Here is a 22,952-nt window from a genome sequence, read left to right as displayed (position 1 = left end):
TCAGTCAAGATCTGCTTTAATCTTTTCTTGGCTCAAGAGAGAAGGATGCATGACCTACAGACAAACTCCAGCTGACGCAAAGGAGTAGAAATTCTGCTAGGCTCCCCTCAAAACAGAACCAAGTAGGGAAGAATAGTAAGAAATACTTATACCTTTGGTTTGGTATACCTTGGCATGCTACTCGACAAACAGAATAATGAGAAAGGTCAATATAACCACAAGGCCAGAGGGGTTCCCTTTCTTTGAGTAATGGGTGGAGGGCACCTTACCTGTACTGTACACGGGAACACGTATTCTCAGAAAGGTAACTGTCTTCAATAACGAAATGCTTAGAGATTATTCTTTGACCAAACTGATCTATCATTGCTTTACATCTACAAAGAAGATAAGCATAGAAAAAGATCATGTTAATAATTAATTACTTGAGAAAAAGAGATAATGAACTGATTTTGAATTTGAAACCTTGTAAAACTTAAAAAATAATTGCCAACTACCTTGAATTTTCTGACAATGAACTAGAGACATATTCTGACTGTTATTCTGAAATCTTCTAAACTATAAATGCATATAAACCGTTAAACATTTATTTTGATTGTCATTAGTCTGTAAGTGTAAGGCCAACAAAGCATTATTGTGTAATTCCAAGCTTTCCTCACATTTAGAAACATAGAAGCCATTCCTTTGTTTAGAAAAAAAAAAAAAAAGCTTTCTTCTTCCACCTTTAACAGTTCTAAGAGAGAACGGAAAGCTGATTAAATATCTTGTTGTATCATTCACAGCCTGTAAAGGCCACTAAAGGCTTTTTATTTTTCTGTTAAGTGTTGCTTCCTCTTTTGTTCAAGAATAGCTATCTGGTCACGCGTTTGATAATGTTTTAAACAGAAAAAAGGGATAGAGCCTCTTTTAATATCTGTTTCCACTTTACTTCAAAGGATAATCATGGAAAGATTTCTTTCAAGTGCTGTTTCCAAATAAGGAAAACACTTATGCACGGACATTATCAGGTCTCTGTCATCTGATATGTGTTGGGACAATGAATCATATAGAACCCTCCATTGACCTTCTTTCAATGTGTCTAGATAAAAGGATGAAAATTAGAATCCATCTCCTTGCAGTGCCACAAGTTATAAATGTACTTTATAGGGCTCATTATCCAAACTAATGGACTAAGAGCGACACCCTTGAAGTGGACTTACCAGCACTGACAAAGCCACTATGCAATATTTCAGGAACTATATGCAAATGACTGTATGTTTGCTATATCTTTTTATTATGGAAACATCAATTTGCTTTTTGTCAGAGCTTCTTTTGGTACAGGAAATATTTTATTAGAAATACACTTATATGCTGGTCCTCACAAAATGCAAGCAAATGATTTTGCACTGATATCATATTTAAGATATTCTGCTATAAATTAAAGTATCCTCAATTGATCTAAAGAAGCCAAATAAGAGATCAATAACAGGCATATATAAACTAAAATAAAATGACCAGCATCTAAGACCAAGCAAAAAGGAAATGAATTTGCATTTTGCTGGTATTATTGAATAAATGGCATATTGCTGCTGGCAGGTTAGACTATTATGTCCAGTGATGCTATGCAATACTTATAAACAATTAAGCATATTTTAATATAAATCTGTTGTGTTAATATTTAAATGACTTCCCCATCTTGCTTACACTTCAACTCTTCTTCATTTCCTTAAACTAAGAGTTCACCTTATCTATAAAATACTTCACTAAATTAACACAATGGAGTGACACCAAGTACTGACCAAGATAACTTTTAAAAAGTAGAAAGATAAGTTTGTTTTTCAACCTCTTGTTTTGAAGCATCCAAAAGCAATTTAAAAACCAAAGTACTTGAAGGAATGGAGAAGAGACAGCTGCTGAATTGTAATGACATAGTGATTATATTTGTCCTGTAACCACTGGCAAAAGTTTCTTACTTTTAACTAAGAAGCTACTGAAATTGAAGAAGGAATAATGCAGGCAGGCAAATGAAAGGGAGTATAAAGTGCTATTATGCTGAAAGGACTTAGGGTTTTGTTCAAACTCAACTAATGAGTACTTAAGGATGGGACATAACTGCAATTATAGCCGAAAGGACGACAGAAAAACACTGCACTATAGTTCAGGCTGTCCGTATCAAAATGTTTAGGGTGAATTTTAGTGATACCTGCAAATTTACTGTGGAATGCATAAAAGATGAATCAATAGATGGCTCAAGAGGTGAGTAACTGAGGATGTATGAATACCCAAGTATACTACAATGCTCACTGCAGAAACTGAGCAGAAGATGTAAGAGATGTTCACTTTAAATTCAAAGTTGGCAAAGGGTTTCATACTCTGTATCATAAAATGTTGGAATGAAACTGAGAAAAGGGTGCTTTTCAGATAAATCTTCAACCTTAGTGCCTTTTGAACAGGCTCCTTTTATCAAACCAACCAACCAACCAAACGAGCAAACTCAGAAATAAACTTAGCCCTCAAGATTACGGAGTCTTTCCTCCTTAGTTGGCTTCTAAAGAGTGACAGTGATCCTTTGGTGACTGGCAGGTAGGTTTTTATTGTTGTTGTTACATTATTAGAAAGAATTAATGCAGATAACACAGAGAGGAACTAACATGCTATGGATACACACACGCAAGCTCAACTATGAAGGCATAAGATGCTAATAAATGTGCCTGTTTATGCAGATGCTTCAGATGAAACAGTGATTCCCAAAGGAGGAGAAGGAAGAGGAGGAGGAGGAGCAGGAGAAGGAAACGAATCAGAACCACACCTGGGGGACTTTTTCAAATAATAAGTACCCCTGGAGATTCTGATAAGCTTCCAAGTCCCAAGAAAGAATCAAAGTGAAGCCTGTGAAGCCTCCGCTACTGCTGCATCTTTATGTTGCACTTAAAGTGAGAAAAGTAAAGAGCTAGCGAGAGAGAGAGAGAGAGAGAGAGAGAGAGAGAGAGAGAGAGAGAGAGAGAGAGATATTACCCATATCTGTACAGAGTGAGGTGACTATTCCACATGCCCAGTCTGGAAGGTGGTAACGACATGACTCACCTGTTAGTCCCATTCTTACTCTGAAGTACTGAGGCAGTAGCCTTAAGCAAAGCTGTGCAAACCAAGGCATGTTAAGCAAGCGGTAAGATTTGTTTTCCCTCAGATACTTGTCTTATGCCATATATTCAGCTTAATTGGGAGAACAATGAAGAACGGATATTGATTTGGGACCTATTCTTAATCTTTGTATTATAAAGATTAATATAAAAATTAGATGACATTCGCTTAATGGAAAACAACAAAATGAAGCAGTGCTTCCAGACACATTAAAATGCCCTCCTGCCTCCTCCTCCCACATAAACCTGAGGAAGCCATTAAAGATTAACAGCATCTCGGTCTTAGCAGAGGGCCTTGCTGAGCCTCATAAATAGTAAATTGAGAGGGAACATGATAGGAGTTCCTAGTTACAGGGACACAATGACCAAGCTGATCATAAGAATCACTGAAGCTAGACAGAACATTTCTTGGATAAGGCTTTCTAAATCAACAAACCACAGCACTTACTCAGTTCTTGGTTCACTGATACAAGAGCATAAATAGCAAAATGACAATAAGGTAGGGAAAAAAAGCAAGTTTAAATGAAACATCTGGAACTCAGTCAAGAAGAGAAAATAACAGTATTAACAGGTATGCAATCCCTTAGATCTTCCGAATTAAAACCCCAGGTATGGAAACTAGCAATGAAATAATAAAAAGGAAAATTAGTTAAGGATAAGATTGCTAAGCACAGAAGGAAACAAACCAAGTCTTCCCATTGGACATAGCTTGTGAGTTCTCTCAAGGGCATTAGTTCCAATTTTACATCTTTTAAAAGACTGTTCCAAAATGTTTCACAATGATATTTCTGGGTGAACATCTACTACAGTCATTTCAACTCTAACAGAATTGGGTTTTTACTTGTTGCTCTGACCTTTTCATAAGACGCATATCTATCTTTCTAATTATGTACGAATTTTTCTTGATAGGGTCTACTTATTCTCTTAAGAATGAACTATATATATATATATATATATATATATATATATATATATATATTTAAGGAATGCAATGTGATGTTTTGACATATATATATGTATGTATGTATATGTATATGTATATATTGTGTAATGAATAAAAGAAGCAGATTAACGCATCCAGTTATCACTGGGAAGTGAAGATGCTTAAAATCTGCTCTTACCAAATTTCAAGTACACAATGAAGTTATTATTACCTACTTCCTTTTTATATCTAGCTTGGCATGCTCCAAATTGACTTTAATACAGCTCCACATCTACTTTCCTTCCTTGTAATCTCTCCATCAAGTAAGGCTATGACCTGCAGTTATAACTTTCCCACCTAAATCTCTCTTCATATCTAATCTACTACTATGCTAGGTTCCACCTTAAAATATTTCTTGTAATTACTGTTTTTTCTCCCACACCACTGACACTGCCTTAAGCTCTGGTAGCATTTAATAAGGCAGCAGACTGCTACAAAGATGATACCTCATTTATTTAACATAAAAATATGGCAATTAGCTGTGCCAAGTAGACCAATTAACCTACTTTTCCAACAGGTAATAATGAGGATACAGACATAGGCAATTTTAAAACAGTACTGCTCAGCAATAAAAGGTAAGGGAACAAGCCAGGCAGTGGTGGTAAACTCTACTAATCCAGCACTTAGGAAGCAGAGGCATGAAGATCTCTGTGAGTCTGAGGTCAGCATGGTCTACAAAGTGAGTTTCAGAGCAGCCAGGGCTACACAGAAAACCCTGTCTCCAAACAAAAGAAAAGAAAAGAAAAGAAAAGAAAAGAAAAGAAAAGAAAAGAAAAGAAAAGAAAAGAAAAGGGTTAGGAAAGGCCATTACAGAGTAAGAAGGAAGATATCTAACTCAGCTTTGAATGGAAGGGCAGAGTATCAGGGAATGTAGTTTGGGCAAAGTGATTCACAATGTTTGTACAGGAACAAACAGAGTTAAGCAAACAAGTACAAGAATGTCTCAGGTACAGAAACTCACAATCACTTCAGTGTTACCTGTCAAGAAGGTGGAAAACAAATAGGGAGAAAGAAACGAGTGTCAGGCATCAGCCAAGTGTCCCTATAAGGCTTTACAATTTATTTGGAGATGATAGAATCCATGGAAGCTCTTTACATTTCCTTTTTATAGAGGAGAGAGCCAGATCTGTGGACCAAATAACTCCCAAGATACCTGGCTACATTAATTGTTGTATAATGTCTTCCAGTGGACTTTAAACTGCATGAATAAAAAAAAATTCTGTTTGTCTTGTTTTCATCTGTATCCCCAGTGCCCAAGCCATAGAAAATAACTAATGCTTTCATGAATGGGAGGATGGATAGATGACGCAAGTATTCTGTGCCAGTGATTCTGGAGGTAAAGAGTATCTTTGCACTACATTCCTTCTTCCAAACCACTACCAAAATTACTCATACCATTGAAAAGTGGGGCTAATAAGTCACACTTTTTGGCAAAGGGTGGAACACAACAGGCCTTCTTCCTTTAGGGCATGCCTACGTTTCCAATTACATGCACTACTAATGTGTACTGAACTACTTGTATGTGTAACCAATGATTTTATGAGGTTTATCTGCTCTGGTAATATTACAAGAACCCTACAAGGTATGGTTTGTCAGGCACTCCACTTTTTTTATAATAACACTAGGGCACAGAGGAGTTACACATCCTGCTTAATTTTACATAAGTTAGAAATGGCAATGTCAGAATTCAAATACAGTTTATGTGACATTGAAGGCTGCACTGTTCCCTTAAATCCCAATACACAGATACAAGTATAGCACTTCTAATTGGTCTTAAAAATATAAGTACCGAGTCAGATACAGGGGCAAATGCTGGAAGACCAGAAAGACAAAGGAGCAAACCACAGCTACACTTTACCTCAGCAACTTCTCAGCTGAAAAGACACCAAGCTACTGTCTCTTCCTGTCTTATATTCCTTTCTTTCCCCAGCCATGTGTGTCTATACAGACCTCCAGACTTCTGTGTTTAATTAGTAGCTAGCTCTGTCCTCTGATCTTAAGGCAAGCTTAATTTGTTAGAGTACAAATAAGACACCACCACACACCAGATCTATATTTTATTTCCCTTTTTTTTAAAAAAAAATCACATTACAACATAGCAATTAGAATGGGGAGTTGGTAAAGGGCATATACTATAATCAGAACTTCAGTAATGATGAAAGTAATGGAATATTATTTTCAGCCTACCAAACTATTATTAACATCCAAATATACAAGGAAGGTAAACAGAAAAAAAATACTTCTAAAATGTCCTAACAGCAAATCTAGTAGGCCAAACAGCTAAAGTATACATAGAAGATGAACACAAGGACTATTTTTTTTACAGACCACTAGTCCAAACTCGTAGCTACCACACCCAAATGTTAAATACTGTACTACTAAAGAGCCAAACTTAATTTATCTGAATTTTACTAGTCAACTACAAAAGAAAAGAAAGCTACTCAAGAAGAGCTTTCAGTGTTTCCAAATAAATGAACAAACAACTCCCCCCCAAAAAATCTGCAACAACCCAATCAGAGGGTAGAGTGTTAGAATTTGGGGGAAAAACATTAGGAGATAATTTAGTAAGCCATGCTATTGGGTAGTAACATACTATGGAGGTCACACACAGCATAGGCAAAGCAAATTAAGCAAAAATGAAAAAAATAAGTTCTAGGCAAAAGTAGGGATGTAGTTGGTCACATGTTTCATATAATATAATATCATTGCCTCCTTTCTCAACGTTATTTCCTACTTCAATGTGTAAAAAGGACATCAACCTCAATGCTGTGGTCATATATGTTTCTGTCAACTTTCTTAAACAGCAGGTAAAAAGCAAAGCACACACACAAAGCCAAAGGCACTCTAATTAACTTATTAGAGGGTAACTGAGGATAATGAGTGATACAGACATGCCTTATTTATGAAGATATTTTAGCAAGATCTTGCATTTCCTACAAAGAATTTATCAAATAATTGCACTAGGGAACCTGACTTGGGGACTAGCAAGGAGGTCTCATCTAGTGTCTGAGATTTAAGGACTCTGACCTGAAGAATGAACAAGTTGTAACTACACTAAATGGGAGAAATAATGCCAATGTTCCATGTAGCAAGAGAGGCAAATTAAAAGAATACAAATGCAAACCTTTGCAGGTTGCTTGGTTAAGATTAGAACTACAACAAACAATTTTCTAAGTCACCTTAGAGTCCTTAAAAAAGAAGCAAATATTGGATATACTCAACTATGAGATCAGGATTTTAAACAAAATTATTCTGTACTTTTAGGTCTTCACAATATAGCTCCTATATTACTGGCTTTTCTCTAAAATAGTAGATCTTAAATGAGAACAATGTTTGAGAAAGATACATTAGCCTGAAACCAACTTAAATTAAAATTAGCTTTTGATATACATAAACTTGGTCATTGTTATCTGAGGTATACACTTTTAATTTTAAAACACTAATGCTTTTATTTTAATTTTTCCTAATGAAGAATTTTAAAGATCACTTAAATAAGTCACATGGTGAAGTGACAAGAAACAACAGGAATCAAATCACTCCAAGCCAAGATTGACTAAACTATTATTATGGGATAAATTGTTAAAGCTCGGAAGGAGTAAATGTTTCAGTAAGAGAATTACATGCCATATCTAAAAAGGTTGTATAAAAACAAAAACAAACAAAAAACAAAAAAACAAGAAAGAGCTGGGCAGTGGTGGAACACAACTTTAATCCCAGAACACAGGAGGCAGAGGCAGGCAGATATCTGTGAGTTTAAGACCAGTGTGGTCTACAGAGCAAGTTCCAGGACAGCTAGGACTATACAAAAAAAATGCCTCAAAAAAAAAAAACAAACAAACAAAAAAACACACAAAAAAACAATGAATCAAACAAGCAAACAAAAACACCAATAGATAAGAAAATGATGTCCATTGATAAACTGGGGATTAAGCAAATATCACAGAACAAAATAGATACCATGCTATTTTTGTTTACAAAAATAGACATAAACTGCTCGATTTTTTAATGATTTCTCATTACTGAATAATTTGACTACTGGCCCACATTTAGGCATATGAACTATTTTTAAGATCATTTATTTCTAAATGTTAAGGAAGAGCAATCTAAGTACTTTCCAATATCATCTAATGTAACTAAAGCATCAGGTACAATCTGGAATAAGACTCAGTGATTACTGCTGAGTTCTTCTAAACTATCTTACAGATGAAGGAATTAGCCCAAAACAGGACTTGCTGTCATTCACAGCATTGATATGATTTAAAAGCCACTCTCATTCCCCAAGTTCATCACAGAACACAGTACTCTTGCCTAAATCTTTAAATTAACCTTACAGAAATGGTCACTCTTTCTCAGTGTCATCTAAGAACAGTTTATATTAGATTCTCTGAGGTGTTGCTCATAACTATAGTTTCCCATTGAAAAGTGGTAACAAAAACCTGTAATCCTGGAGTACACAGTAAGAACCTGTCTCAAAATACCAAACAAACCAACCCAACAGAAACTTAATTCTGGTAGTGTCTAAAAGAATATTTACTTAGGCTGGAGAGGTGGCTTAGAGGTTAAGAGCATTGGCAGCTCTTTCAGAGTTCTTGAGTTCAATTCCCAGCAACCACATGGTGGCTCACAACCATCTGTAATGAGATCTGGTGCCCTCTTCTGGCCTGCACACAGAATACTGTATACATAATAAATAAATTAATCTTTAAAAAAGAATATTTACTCAATTCAGTTTTCTTTGTCAATTTAGAGTTTTAAATTTACCAGTCTGGAGGTGTATATGGTTTCTAAGACCATTAGTCCTCACCCATATGTTCCAACCAGAATCGGTATAAGTTCATAAAAGTAGATACTTCGTTCAGAATATTTCATAAAAATATAAGTCAGATATAAGGTAAATATAGTCTTTTTTTTGGCAAATTGTATTACTGTACTAGCACACAGAAAGGAAGAAAGGAAGAAAGAAAGAAAGAAAGAAAGAAAGAAAGAAAGAAAGAAAGAAAGGAAGAAATCACCAACAAGAAATATGAGCCATGCAAATTTTTCATGTCAATAAGACTAGTCACTGAGACCAACACGTGGTACTGGAATGGTGCCCAAATAGTATAAAAATGACCTAAGCAAATAAACACCAAACAGCAATTCATTATCTGCTTTCTGTCACAGGAAAGCATTCTTGTTTCAAAATGACTGTAAAAGGAAAAACAAGCTGGCAGGAATAAAAACTACTCCTTTATGAACTTACAGAGTTCTTCATGAATCAAAATCTGAATATTCTGAGCCTTTGGGATAGTCCATTCTATATTATCATTTCTGTCATTTACATAGTATGATGCTATTCAGTTGCAAAAGTTACTCTGTAAGAATCTTAGGTCATGTGTCAATTTTTACATCACAGAACTGCAAATTTACTATGTATTACCTATAACTAGCACTAAATCTTAGCTAAATTAACTGCTTATAACCCTGTAACTCACCTATGAGAAATTAATGGCCAGTTTATTCCATTTTAGACTACACACAATTACTGCATAAAGAAACAAGCTGTGTAAGATTCTAGTTACAAATATTATGGCACTTGATAATTTCAACAACACTATTTTTAATACACTCCTAAAATAGTCATCTATGAAATACAGGTCAATGGATACTTGAGAACCTCTAAGAAAGAGGAGAAACAGCAATTTCAACAGCTCTTAAAACTTCATCCAGTTGAACTATTTCTTTTTCAGGGTAAAACTTAGAAATTGTACAAATGGCATTTTACTGAACTTAATTCAGATAAGAGTATACATTAGTAAGTAATAATAACCCTAAAAAATAATTAAAATACAGACTGGAGGTAGATAGTGCTCTGCTATTGTAAGAAAGCAGGTAAATTTGTACTTTAATCCTCTACAAGCCTGTAGGCCTGATTCTGCTGTAAAAGAATTTATTCTCAGATAACAGGGCAGCATAGTTTATGACAACAATCTACCTAAAAACTCATTAAAGTCTTTTCTCTTGAAGTGACATGCATTATCAGCAGAGATTAATCTGATGAGTCTTTAGGTGAGCTCCATTTTTAAAAATGCAATAACAGAGGGCTTTGTTGTCATCTGATGAAAATCAATTAGAGGAGGTAAGGCCACAAGGAAAACTAACATCACTCATCACCTACCCCCGGCAGCTGAAATGATTTGTCTTCCAAGCTTGAATGATCAGGAGCTACAGTCATATTGCAGGGAAATTAATTTAGTTTCTATATTCTGAACTCACTTTCCTTGTTCTGGAAGACCTAAACACAAATTACTTTTAATCAAGGTTGATATGTTATTAATACCAAGGAGGATCACTCAAGAACCACTTTCTAAAAAGTAACTTCTATGTTTTCACCCATGTCTGGTGTATAAATATAGGAAGGTTATTCATAGCACCCTTACTTTCTGGATTCTTTGTCCACTACAAGGCATTGTACAGAATGGCGAAGGCAATAGATTCCACCAAACACAGCACACATTCTAGAAAGAGAACAGAAAAATGAGAATTAGGATTATTGAGTTGAAAATTAAGGTAACAATATTTAGTTATCTTATACATAGTTATTGGTACTACAAAAAAGAAATCTGATAATATATAATTTTCACTATCCATTTTTAAATTTCTCAGATGTAATATTAGCAATTCCTTTATGCAACAAAGGGATTGTGATTAATAATATAATACTGGTATCTAAAATTGCGCCCCTGAGCAAAGAGTTGAATGTCCCCTTAAAATCAGCTCCTGCATTCCTAAGGGTCCTAAAGCACAAATACTGGATAATCAAAACAGCAGAGAAGGGGAAAGAAGGACGGAGCCAAAAGACTTCAGGGGATTTTTGGAGAGGTCACTTACCATGGAGGTAAGCAAAACCTCCAGGAGCCAAGACTAACTAGGAACTGAAAACTTAGAACATGGCGTGAGTTAACAGAGAAGTTGTAAGCAGTTTGCTTGTGTTAGTCACCTATGTACTAGAGATTTAACACCCATCTAGGGAGAACAAGCCTTCTGATCTGAGCAGAAAAGGAAATCATCTTTCATGGCATCTGATTATTTAAGGGACTATGCTTAAGAAAAATCATCTAGGAAAGAAACACACTCATTATTCGAGGCGCACAAGGGGTGTGGTGGGGTGACAGTATGATGATTTGCTTTGAAGCTCAGGGTGGATGATGTTTATACCTCTGTACTCAAAACCAAGCTTCCACTTTCACTAACATCAAAAATTTGAGATTACACCATTAAATGATCCAAAACACCCATTACCAAGGAAATATCAAGAAAAGTGGCTCTGGGTAGATGATGATTCTGATCTTTAACTAGGGCCATATTAACTTTCACAGGTTAGAGTCTCACAATGATGATTTAAAAACCTAAACTTACACAGAAACATATCAAGCCTCGAGTTAGAATTAGCAGACGCAACTAAACAGCAGGGTTAAACCCATAAAACCTTATTCAGATAGAATTATTAGGTAGAGGTTATAGGTATGCTTAAAATGCATTAATCAAAAATGTGAAAAAGAACAATGAGATATCAGAAAGGTAATTATGGCAGGCTGAATAGTCAGACAAGCAGATGTCTACCCCTAATCTCAGAGATATAGAGACATGTTACACTGGCATAGTGAAGGACTTCACAAGTATATTACATTAAGGTGCCTACCATCAGATAACCCTGGTGAGCACAACACAATTACAGGGGTCTTCAAAAGAAGCAACAGGAAGGTTAAAGTCAGAAACAGAGATGTGCAGATGTGCACAGAGGTCAAAGTGATGCTGTTTGTATGAGGTGGCCACATGCCAAAGAATGCAGGTGGCCCTTTTAAACTAGAAAAGGAAAGGAACAGAGCCTTCCTTCGTGCCCCAAGAAGGAATGCAGTCCTGCTGGTCTCTTTCAGACTGTTGACCTCCAGGAATGTAAGATAATAAATTTGTGCTGTTTTATCCTACTGAGTTGGTTAGAGCAGAAATAGGAAATTAACAGAAAGATATATGCACACATAGAAATGTTTATGAAAGAAGCAGTACTGTGAATCAGTGTAAAGAATGGGCTATGACAAAAAAGACTTGGGGACAGCAGGTTCTATTTATCAGAAAAATCATCTCTGATTCGTACTGTGTTCAAAATCAATTTCAGGAAGAGAATGGGTGTTAAGTATGAAAAGCAAAACTAGAAGAGAACAAAGAAAGATATGAAGCCAGGAAAGAGAAACTAAAACTCATCATAAAATTGAGAAACTAGAATAACTTTAAACATTTAAAAATGTAGACAAGAAAGTTTTTTAAAAAAGTGGTAAGCCACAGATACAAAGAAATGTACAGATACATTAGTAGTTATTAAATCTTTCAGTTTGGGTAACAATTTGTTACAATAATCTTAAAATGCATATATATTTTCAAAGCAGCAAACCCCATTGCTGTTTAGACATTTTAGGTAATCCCTGCTATACATACGGAAGATGTATGCAACTTTTTCTTTCTTCCTGTACACATTTTAGGCATCATGGTTAAGGAAGAATTTTGACTGCCTGAGTTCTTATGCCAACTATGCCACATACTAGCTGTGTGACCATGGAAACAGGATAATCAGTTCCACTGTATCTAATTTCCCTCAGCAGCCTTATAATACCACTTATTCACATAGGGTTCTTTTGAAGAATAAACAAAATAATGTTGGTAAAGAAGTTATGAATTTTATAATATACAGAATTACAAATATATTATATGTTCATTCTTAAAATGGTGCTTTTATGTACCAACATAAAATCAAAATATCTAGAGGAGTTTTAAAAAATAAATGGCCATTTATATACACAATAAAGAAGTTTAGTTTAACCAAAGGAGATCTAAGATCTAATCATTGTCCCCAGCTTCTGGGAGATGATCTCTATACCCGCTAAATGTCATGCCTGAAATGATTGTTTTTGTTAGCCTAGAGACACTGGTTCAACAGACAGCCTTAAGAAATCGATTTTGGGTGAGGGCAAAGTGGACCAGATAGTTTTAGGATGGGGGGGTGGCCAGATCTACAGTTTGGTTAGGGGTGAGAGCTTTGGTCATTTGATAAATACCAACTAAACTCCAAATGGGGTGGGCACTGACCTCAGCTCCAAATGAAATTATGTCTAAATGTTGACGCAACAATTTAAAAAAAAGTTGAATGTTTTCTCGGTTGGTCATACATGCTGGTCATATACCTGCATTTGGAAAGGCAGAGTGCTCTGATTCTTCTGTGAGGAAACATGCTAAAAAGTATACATTTGAAATCCCTCAGGGTTCTGCCCTATAAACCTTGAATAGTTTAATTCTATATCCATTCCCTCTAATAAATAAAACCATTATATACCAACTTTTAATGAGTCCTTCAAGCTATTTATCATATGTGGGATGTCAATGCAAAACTAACAACTATGCATTTGGTGTTAGAATTAAGGATATTTTCTGATGACTACTACATCCTATAAATATGCACACATTTGTCCAAATTCTCATATCATACAAAGGAATACTATAAGTGATAGAAATACATGAAACTTACTCTCTCACCTATTAATGTGGTTGTATTTTAAAAATGTAAAAGTTGGGTGACAACAGAAATTTAGGAAAGAATGCTAAAGTTTAGTATTAGTAAATCTGTCTAACTTCTGGCATCATTTATAAAAAAAATCTCAACTTCATATACAAAAATCTCACCATACCTTAAAAGGATACACAATATGTAATGCACAAAACTCTGAGGAAACTAGAAACAATACACTGGAATAATAATTCCTCTAGGAAATGAGAGAATGGGAGCTACACAGAAGATCAATTGCTTAACTTCTTTACTGCTCCTACACATGTCTGGTTCTCAGAACCTGTATCAAAGACTCACAATCATCTATAACTCCAGTATCAAGGGATCTGATGCCTTCTTCTGGCCTCCCCAGTAATCTACATGCACATGCTACACATAAACACACACACACACAGAGAGAGAGAGAGAGAGAGAGAGAGAGAGAGAGAGAGAGAGAGAGAGAATAAGAGAGTAAATCTTTAAAAAGTAATTAACTTTGGCCAAATTCTGTGATTTAAAACCAAGTGAGTATACCAATGTCATTTATTTTAGTCTATATTGAGATTGTATTTCATAATCTATGTAGAATGTAATGAAAACTATAAGTGGTAGAGATAAATGACATTCATTAAATAGGGTTTAGTATTTTCCTGTCTTTCCAAGTTGAATTGTTTTAGATGTACATAAGCAGGATATCTATGTAAAATTAAACATTAGGTAATTGGGGTACACAATATTGGTGCACAAGAAAACTGGCATTTTTTTTTTACATTGAGAAAATTTGAATAATGCAATTAAGGACACAATTGAGACATTAAGCAAAAATTCCCATGGTTAAAAACCTGTAGACTATAAATTTTATGTAGGGTACTAAATATAAGATAGTCTTCTTTCCTCTTAGTGCTTCTCACCAATATGAATGTCAAATTGTACAGTAATACGTATTAGTCTATCTGATGTTAAGACATTGAAATCTAACAGATTCTAAAGAGACTTAGAAAAAATAATCTCCTGGGTGGATCGTTTAGCTACAATTGCCATGTGGTATTCAGTCTTCTATTTTTGGCAACAGCATACTGACACACAGGAAATCATGACCAAGGTGATTAACATGATCTTCATTGTCAATTTCCTGCTGATAATGAAAGAGTTCACATGAAACCATTGGTCGACTTCACACAAATGAGCTGCATTAGATCCAAAGCCCCAAATAAATGCTCTCATTTGTTTTGGGTGATATTTTTATGTTGTGAGTGTGGTTGCAACTGTGTTTTTAAGCTCCTCAGAAGTAGGTAGTGGGGAGCTGTTACCTCCCTGAAAAACACCTACAGAATTTTTCATCTCAGACAGACTAGGCCACATTCTCATGTTCACTCCTCTCCTACCCCAACCGCATGCTCGCAGCAATAGAGAAAAGTTAATGTGGCATCAATTCTTCAAAGGGGAAATGGTATTTTTAAATGTCTTCTTAGTTTTGAAAAAACTGACTCAATTCAAAGTTGTAAACGGTTAACATGTTATGAAACATTATGTCACAGAATGTTACCACATTATCAAAAGATTGCTAAATGCATTTAAATAAAATGTGATTTTTTACAAAGACACCTTTTAAGTTTCTGTATGAAACATAATATTGTTTTTGCATATATTATTTAGTATCCTTTTGAAAATAAACCACTAAAAAACCTGAGCTACATGAAGTCACTGTAATTCATCAAAAATTACCTGGTTTTGAACACGATATGCTCTATCAACTGTTGCTCTACATACTATAGGAAAAATATGTAAAGAATGTTAAGGCCCAGAGAACCAGATAATGTGAATGACATGGAGTATTATAACGAAGTTTAATGGTTACACACAGTCATGCCAATTCAACTAAATTCCCTCACAATTTTAAATGAGAATGTAAGTATTTAGTGGTCTTGCAAAGCATAACACTATCTACTATAAATATCGGAGAATGCAAGAATATACAGTTACATGCTTATAGTCTTCACACTGCTTCTCTTTGGGCTTGTCTACTGGAAAGAGGAAACACATATAGTTTACAAGGGTGGTATTTATTCTTTCTCACACACTTATTTTCCTTATGCATCTTATGCTCCCATCACAAAACTTGGTAGTTTGAGTCAGGCAAAATAAGGACACTCATCAACTTCTCTTTGTGTTTCTCGCACATCTCCTTTCTGTATTTCACCTTCAGTGTTTTCTTGTTTGTTTGATTGCTGGGTGGTACAAGATGGCAATGAGCAACAGAAGAAACTTGTTACAAATGGGTAAGAAGCTCAACAATGGGTTCTTGAGAGGTATACTCACAACTTAAACAGGGACCATGGTCATGCCAAGTGGGGAAGGACACATGAAGGAACAACTATGTGCTACATTCAGGTTATTGGAACAAAAAAAAGTGTAATGTCAAAAAAAAGTAATTATGGCTACCACTGAATGCTTACTACTTGCCATATGTACTACATGTATGAACATGATGCAGCCTGTAATAATCCCATGAGACAAGAGTTTACAAATTCGAAAACCAGGCACAAACACACATATATACACGGAAAGAGAGGGAAGGAGGGAGGGAGGGAGGGAAGGAGGGAGGGAGGGAGAGAGGGAGAGAGGGAGAGAGGGAGAGAGAGACAGAGAGACAAATGACAGAGACACACATACAAACATAGTGGTGTCAAGAGATTTGCTAGGATCATTTAACAAATGGCAATGCTGAGAACAAGACTGAAATGGGTTTGTTTCAAAATTTTCTCTGTTAACCTCATTGTTAGTATCATCGGTGTTTTTGTTACTATGCAGAAAAGCTAGAGTTAGACTGCCAAATTTATTCTTAACATTGTTCTACACCTGTGAATTTGCAAAGATTGTTATGAAAAGTACAGTAGTCCCTCAAGATCTGTTCGCTATTGTATCCCCTGAAAAGATGTTTTTCTTTCTATATACGCCAAACTTATAATCTATAACTTCAACTATAGATGCTACAATTATAATTACAGTAGAAATGCTTGTCTTTAAAGTTTCTAGCAAATAATGGATACTTCACAATACACATTTAAAAAAAATGTCACAAAGTATATTACTCACGCAGAAATTTTAAATAAAGTGCTATGAGTAAAAGGAGAACACTCCAAAATGGGGTATACTCATAGGTAATATGGCTTAATACGTTTGATTCTAGTGTATGGAATGATAACGCAGTGATGCAAGCCTCAACGCATTAATGCTATACACTTAGGATACCCAAAGCAGCAAACATCCAAGATTTCAATTTTACAGCAGCATCATGGAACTTGAAAGAATTTGTGGCAATGCTATACCTACTTGCTGTAGTGCAATAAGTATGATAAGTATTATAAGAATATTAAGTAATATAGGCACTGAGCAATGTCAGAAAAACTTACAGACATACTATAAATATCAGATCTTTTTTGTTCCTCCAAAAAGACTAAAACATAGTTGAAAACTTACCATGCCATTTTCAAAAATGTTAGAAGAGAAACTACCATTTATCACTTGTCACTGTACTTTAGCTATACGCAAATCACACAGCAGGTCGATAATAAAAACCATTTCCACAAAATATGTCTCCTAAATATCATTCAGCTATTGCATCTGCAAAGTTTGATGATATTTTTAATAACTGCGTGCACAGATAAACATGTATCAGAGCGCTGTATTTATAGCAACACATTGAGCTTTCTATCATGTTCACCTAGTACATGCTGCGTTGAAAAATGAAGTATAGAGAGAACTACATGGATGTGTGTTTATTTTATATACTTAAATACACACACGTGGGGGCGTCAAAATCTCAGTGCTACTCATACTCACACAGCATAAGGTCAGTCTCACTATATATTATGTATCATGTGGCATGTTTATGAGTTATATACTCACAAGGCATATTTGTACTACTACATTGTGCTTACTGACTATAGTACAGTGAGTGCTTAGTACAGTGCTCAATGACACTATGATTCTTAATTCCTGCCCACCTTTCCCAGCATTTAGTATCTTTCCAGCTGGAAGAAGAGAGAAGGGCATTACGTGTCAAAAGTGAATGCTACATTTTTGGTTGTAATGGGTCTACTACCTTCTAGGAAGGTCAAAATGGGTATGATATGAGTCACAGCATCATTTCTCCCTTCATTTCATTTATTATTCAAGCTACTTTCATCCTAACCAGCTTCAGACTTCTCACTGTCCCAGAATCAAATGTATCCTGAAGAAAAAGAATGTTCCTAACAATCCTAAGCCAGGCCCTCTTTTACTGTCCATTCTGGATTCTATTCAGTGGGATCAAAAAATGAAAACAAAAATAAATAATGATATCGCCAATTAAAAACACTCAAATGTGTGTTCTAGTCACAGTGACCTAGTACAGTGAAAATGACAAGCCACTCTTATTACTGATCACAGTGACAGAACCTGAAGGCAGCTGGACTGGCAAGCAATAATTATCAAAACTTTCAGATTACTAGGAATCAAGTGCCCAATTGTAGTTACAATATGCAAATTGCAGAGATGAGCTTTTGGAGATGGTCATGAAATCAATTTTGACATCAGCCACGGTTCCCATGCCCTTTTTCCTTTTCTCACTTACTAATTCTATGACTATGTTTCAGTGCTTGAGATGATAAAATGGGGATAGTACTTATCACACGGTTGTTTCCGGAGATACATGAGTTAAAGCACGTGAGGGGAAGTGTTCACTATATTACAACTTGTTAGCTACCACCCCCTGAAGCAAAGAGACAGAGTCTATAGATTCCATTACTTATGAAGATTTGCTGGCCAACAGTGCTTAAAATGTGTAGTTCACAGTCTGTATTTTCTTCTATTAGGGCTTAAATAAAATAGGCACCTGGTCAACGCAGCCATCTTCCACAGAACAATATGTGACTGGTCTATGAGAACTGTTTCTGATAATCACAACATGGACTGACATTTATCCCTTCATTCTCAAATGTTTATGGAATTAGGCCTACTGTTGAGCAGATATTAGTCAGTTAGGACACAAAAATGAAGATAATAGCTGTTCTTGAGGGCAAATAACTTTTCTAGCATAAAACAGACAATGAAACAACATAATTAAAAGTTTGTAATTTTCCTGAAAGCAATAGGTTAATGTTAATGTGATCTGGGAGTCAGAGTATAAGACATTTGAGCAAAGAACAAAGTAACCAGAAGAATGTGACCATGTGCAGATGTAGTGAAAGAATATTCCAAGAAGAAGAAACAGGCAATTCCAGCATTTGAAGTATAAAACGGTTCAGTGTATTTAAGAGATAGAAAAATGGTCAATAGGGCTACAATATCAGTAAGGGATCTGATAATGCAAGATTGGAGTTGGGAAATTTTGTTTTTCTTCCTTGGTGTAGCCACCCAGAATTTATCCATGTTTCTACAAATTAACCATCACTGATGCTCTTGAAAGTAACCCCGATTAAATCTCCTGGCTTCATTATGTTAACCTTGGGAGGGATTCAGTTTTTGGTCAAATTGGTGCCCCATTTCTGAGGCGATCATTTCTTCCAAAGAAAAATTAATGCAGAATTAAATAAAAAGATTTTTAGTTTTTGTTTGTTTTCTTTTTAAACATGCTTTTGCTACTCAATGGAAAAAAATCAAAAGGAGGAGAGAGACTGGGGAAAGGTGAGTCATGTCTGCCATTGATGACATGAGTGATGATGGTGACCTGAAGCACAGAAGTGACAATGCAGACAAAGAAGTAGAGACAGGCCAGATTTAAGACAACTGCTGAAGAACTGGATATGTAATATATATTCCCCAAGAACAATTCAAGGAAATTGATAAAGTTCTAAGTATAGTGTTTCCCTTGAAACATGCAACAATCAAATGCACCTTCTCAAGCCCAACTGTCTTTCTGCAAGGGCAATGCTTTGAAGGAGTATCCTGGAATACTCTTACTCTCTCTCCCCAGGGGTGTGTGATTACTAGTTAATTGCTACCATTACCAACGAACACTATCTCTTGGCCTTTCATCAACATCACTAATTAACACTATGCATACTCATTTCCAGCTGGGGGCTACGCAGATTACTTTTGTTCCTTGAAGAAGTTACCATGAACTAGGAAGGACACAGTATTCTTGGTAACCTAAGACATGATCTGGCACATGTATCTAAATGCAGTGGGGCTTCTCATGCATACCGCAGCCCCAAGGAAATGAGGCTAGGCCCTGCTGTCACTCTTAGAAGGCATAGTCATCATGCTTAACTTAGAAGAAGTTGTCCAAAAAAAAGAATGCACAGCCTTCAGAAAGCTCACTCCCAGAAACTGCCTTTATTTCATACAGCTTAGCCATATATCTTGCCTCTTCTGGTCTTGGTGCCATTCTGTAGATGATATATTCACTTTTTCCCAAGCTTTTCCAGCTGTCCTTAAATTTAACCTTCTCTAGGAAAGTCACAATACGACTATGTATTGGATGACAGAAACAGATCTGTATTAATAACTGCACCAGGGGTTCAGAATAACTTAGCATAAATTATAGAACACTAGTCATCATTCAAGCCTTAAAAAATAAAGCCTTTCAAAACATTGGGGGTCAATTTGTATGCTTCCATCACAAGCGAGGCTACAGATCTGCAGTTCACATGTTTGCACAAGGGCTCCAAGTATCAAGCCCAGCCCAGCCCAGCAAGCTCCTAAATCCAGCTTACCACAGTGATACCAAGATCACTGTGTCAGGGTTTCCAACCTAGTCCTAAACATAATTTCAAGAATGCACTAAATAATACCTAACTTTTCAGTGGGAACACTATGATGAACAGCCTCATCTTTTTTGTGGTGGCAGATCTACTTAAAAAATATTCTAAAGAACTTTTAAATTCAAATATATATACACCTCTATAGACTATGCAATTTCCTTTGATCAGTCTTCTCTCTCTGACTCTTTCTCAAGTTTGACAATGTAAATGATATACTCAATTCTGGTTTGAGTAACCCTTGTGTGAAACTTTTTTTTTCCATTTTGCTACCTCAAGCTGAGGATCCAAACTTCACCATACACAGACAAAAAGAAATCTAGTCTAAACAAAGAGAAGAATATCTTTGTCTCTTTAATTTCTAAAACCCTTCATAGTCATGTCCAGTATTCTTTGGGGATTTCTGAGTGCAGAAACAAGAATGACCCAAAATATATATAAATCAAATTCCCTTGTGTATATGTACCATATGTTATCTGCTTATCTGTTGTTGGACATCGAATTCTACCCCACTTAATTCCTATTGTGAGTAGTGCAACAAAAGCATTGATATATAGTGATTTCTGTGATATTTCAGCTTAAGAGTCCTTCAATGTATATATTCAAGAGTGGTTGGGTTGTGTGATATTTCTATTATCAGGTTTTTAACTATGTTTTAAATTTTGTTGAGAATGTCATACATGAATACTGTATTAACAGCATTTCCCCCCCACCTCCTCCCTTATCTTCCCCCTCCAAGTCCCTCTCAAATTCATTATCTCTTCTTTAATTATTACTGTGATGTATATATTCTCACTTATATTTTTCTATTATTACATGTACACACACACACACACACACACACACACACACACACACACACACACACACACACACTGCAGACAGGCACAACCCACTGAGTCTGTTTAGTGTTACTTGTATGCATAGGATTTCACAGTTGACCACTTCCTATTTGTTAGCCAATTAGGGGGCTCATCCTGTGGGAGACTGGCTGTCCCTTTCACAGCAGTCGTTAATTGCTATATGTTCTCTCTTATTTTCAGTTTGTGAAGGAACCTCCATACTGACTTCCACAGTCCTGACATGTTTACATTCCCACCAGCAATGTATAGGGATTCTTCTTTCCTACTTCCTCCCAGGCATTGTTTGCTATTTGTTTTCTTGACTACAGCAGGAAAATGGCTGGAGCCATTGTCAAGTGAAGTTAGCCAGATACAGAAAGACCAATATTACATATTTTTTCTTGGGCAAAGAATATAAATTTAACATTGTCCATGCATGCAAGTATGTACATGCATGTGCACGACATGAAAGTAATAGGGGGTTGTGAGAGCTATTAAAGATGGGAAGGAAAAGACAGGGTAAGGGGGGAGCTATGCAACATGAAAGCAGAAGGGGAAATATGGGGGGAGGAAGTGGACCAGCGACAGAGGGCAGGAAGGCAGGCAGTGGGAGAGAGAGATAAATAAGTACAAGGTGCAATGCCGTATTTTTCTTAAACTGCCATAACAAAACCATTACTTTGTATGTTAACTTTAAATTCTTCATGAAAACAAATTAAATAAAATTTTAAAGCGAATAACTAAAACTACTATCTACTGTAACTCCTAGGTCCCTTTCACTATTTGAAATTGTACAGAGAGACAGCTGCCTTATAAATACCTAAGTGTCAACTATAAACTGGAAAGCAGATTACTAGTGAACTGGGAAGTTACTATGCTGAATCCCCTATCACTTAGAAAAATATTTCATGATTAAAAAAAACCCATAAAACTAAACATTGCTTCTTGGTAAGCCTACTATAAAAAATCTCACCATGCAAGTAAGAACTCATTTAAACCACCACCCACCTTCCTTCCTTCCTTCCTTCCTTCCTTCCTTCCTTCCTTCCTTCCTTCCTTCCTTCCTTCCTTCCTTCCTTCCTTGTGTTTAAACCAGATCTGTATGCATGACTAAACATTATCCCAAACCCCATGGTGAGAGAACATTTATTTTTTTAAAGCAGTCTTTGATATAAAATGTTATCAAAGGCTTTTTGAAAATTCAAATGTTCACTGGCTCCCCCTTGTTCACACCTTATTTACCCCTGTCAAAGAACTTTTAGAATGTTGAGGTATAATTCTCTCACAAAACCCACGTTCTTTCCTCCTGTGGATTCTATATTCAAGAACTTCACTTTCTGCTATTTATTGCAAAATTGACTCTCATGCTCAATTAACAGTTTGCCTTACTGCTCTGTCACTCCTCGGCTATTTCTTGAAACTATACACCCTGTATACTCAGCATGTCAACTCATTTCCTTTAACTGCTCCCACTGAAAACAGGAGTTCAGGACAATGTTATCATATTAAACTGAGAAGGCTCAAAAATACATCAGGACCCAGCTGTCTGTGACCTCAGATACAGTGTTTCTACTTTTTATCCTTTGCTAGCATATATGAAGTTATATAGTCCAAAAAAAGGGTGTCAAGCTGTGTTAGGCAACTCCTGGCTACCACTTGGAGCCTTCTTACTACAACGGACAATGGCCCTAGCCA

At 35.9% G+C, this 22,952-nt stretch overlaps 1 protein-coding gene and 1 non-coding gene across 4 annotated transcripts in view; both read right to left on the bottom strand.

The window, feature by feature from the left end:
• The window catches only part of Chm (CHM Rab escort protein), a 167,026-nt gene that overhangs the window by 30,489 nt on the left and 113,585 nt on the right, over positions 1-22,952 (bottom strand). For all 3 annotated transcript variants that reach the window (XM_027433011.2, XM_027433010.2, XM_035449785.1), the window contains 2 exons: positions 10,518-10,595; positions 270-374 (listed from right to left, as the gene is read on the bottom strand). In XM_027433011.2, coding sequence (XP_027288812.1) covers positions 270-374; positions 10,518-10,595 — 183 coding nt within the window. The remainder of the gene's footprint in view (positions 1-269; positions 375-10,517; positions 10,596-22,952) is intronic.
• Mir361 (microRNA mir-361) lies at positions 2,761-2,840 on the bottom strand. The gene has a single exon (NR_105223.1). It is a non-coding gene; the product is annotated as a microRNA mir-361 (primary transcript).

Source organism: Cricetulus griseus, chromosome X (assembly GCF_003668045.3).
Source record: "Cricetulus griseus strain 17A/GY chromosome X, alternate assembly CriGri-PICRH-1.0, whole genome shotgun sequence".
Lineage (NCBI taxonomy): Eukaryota > Metazoa > Chordata > Mammalia > Rodentia > Cricetidae > Cricetulus > Cricetulus griseus.
The sequence above is the reverse complement of the archived record's forward strand: the minus strand, read 5'-3'. Positions and strand labels throughout refer to the sequence as shown.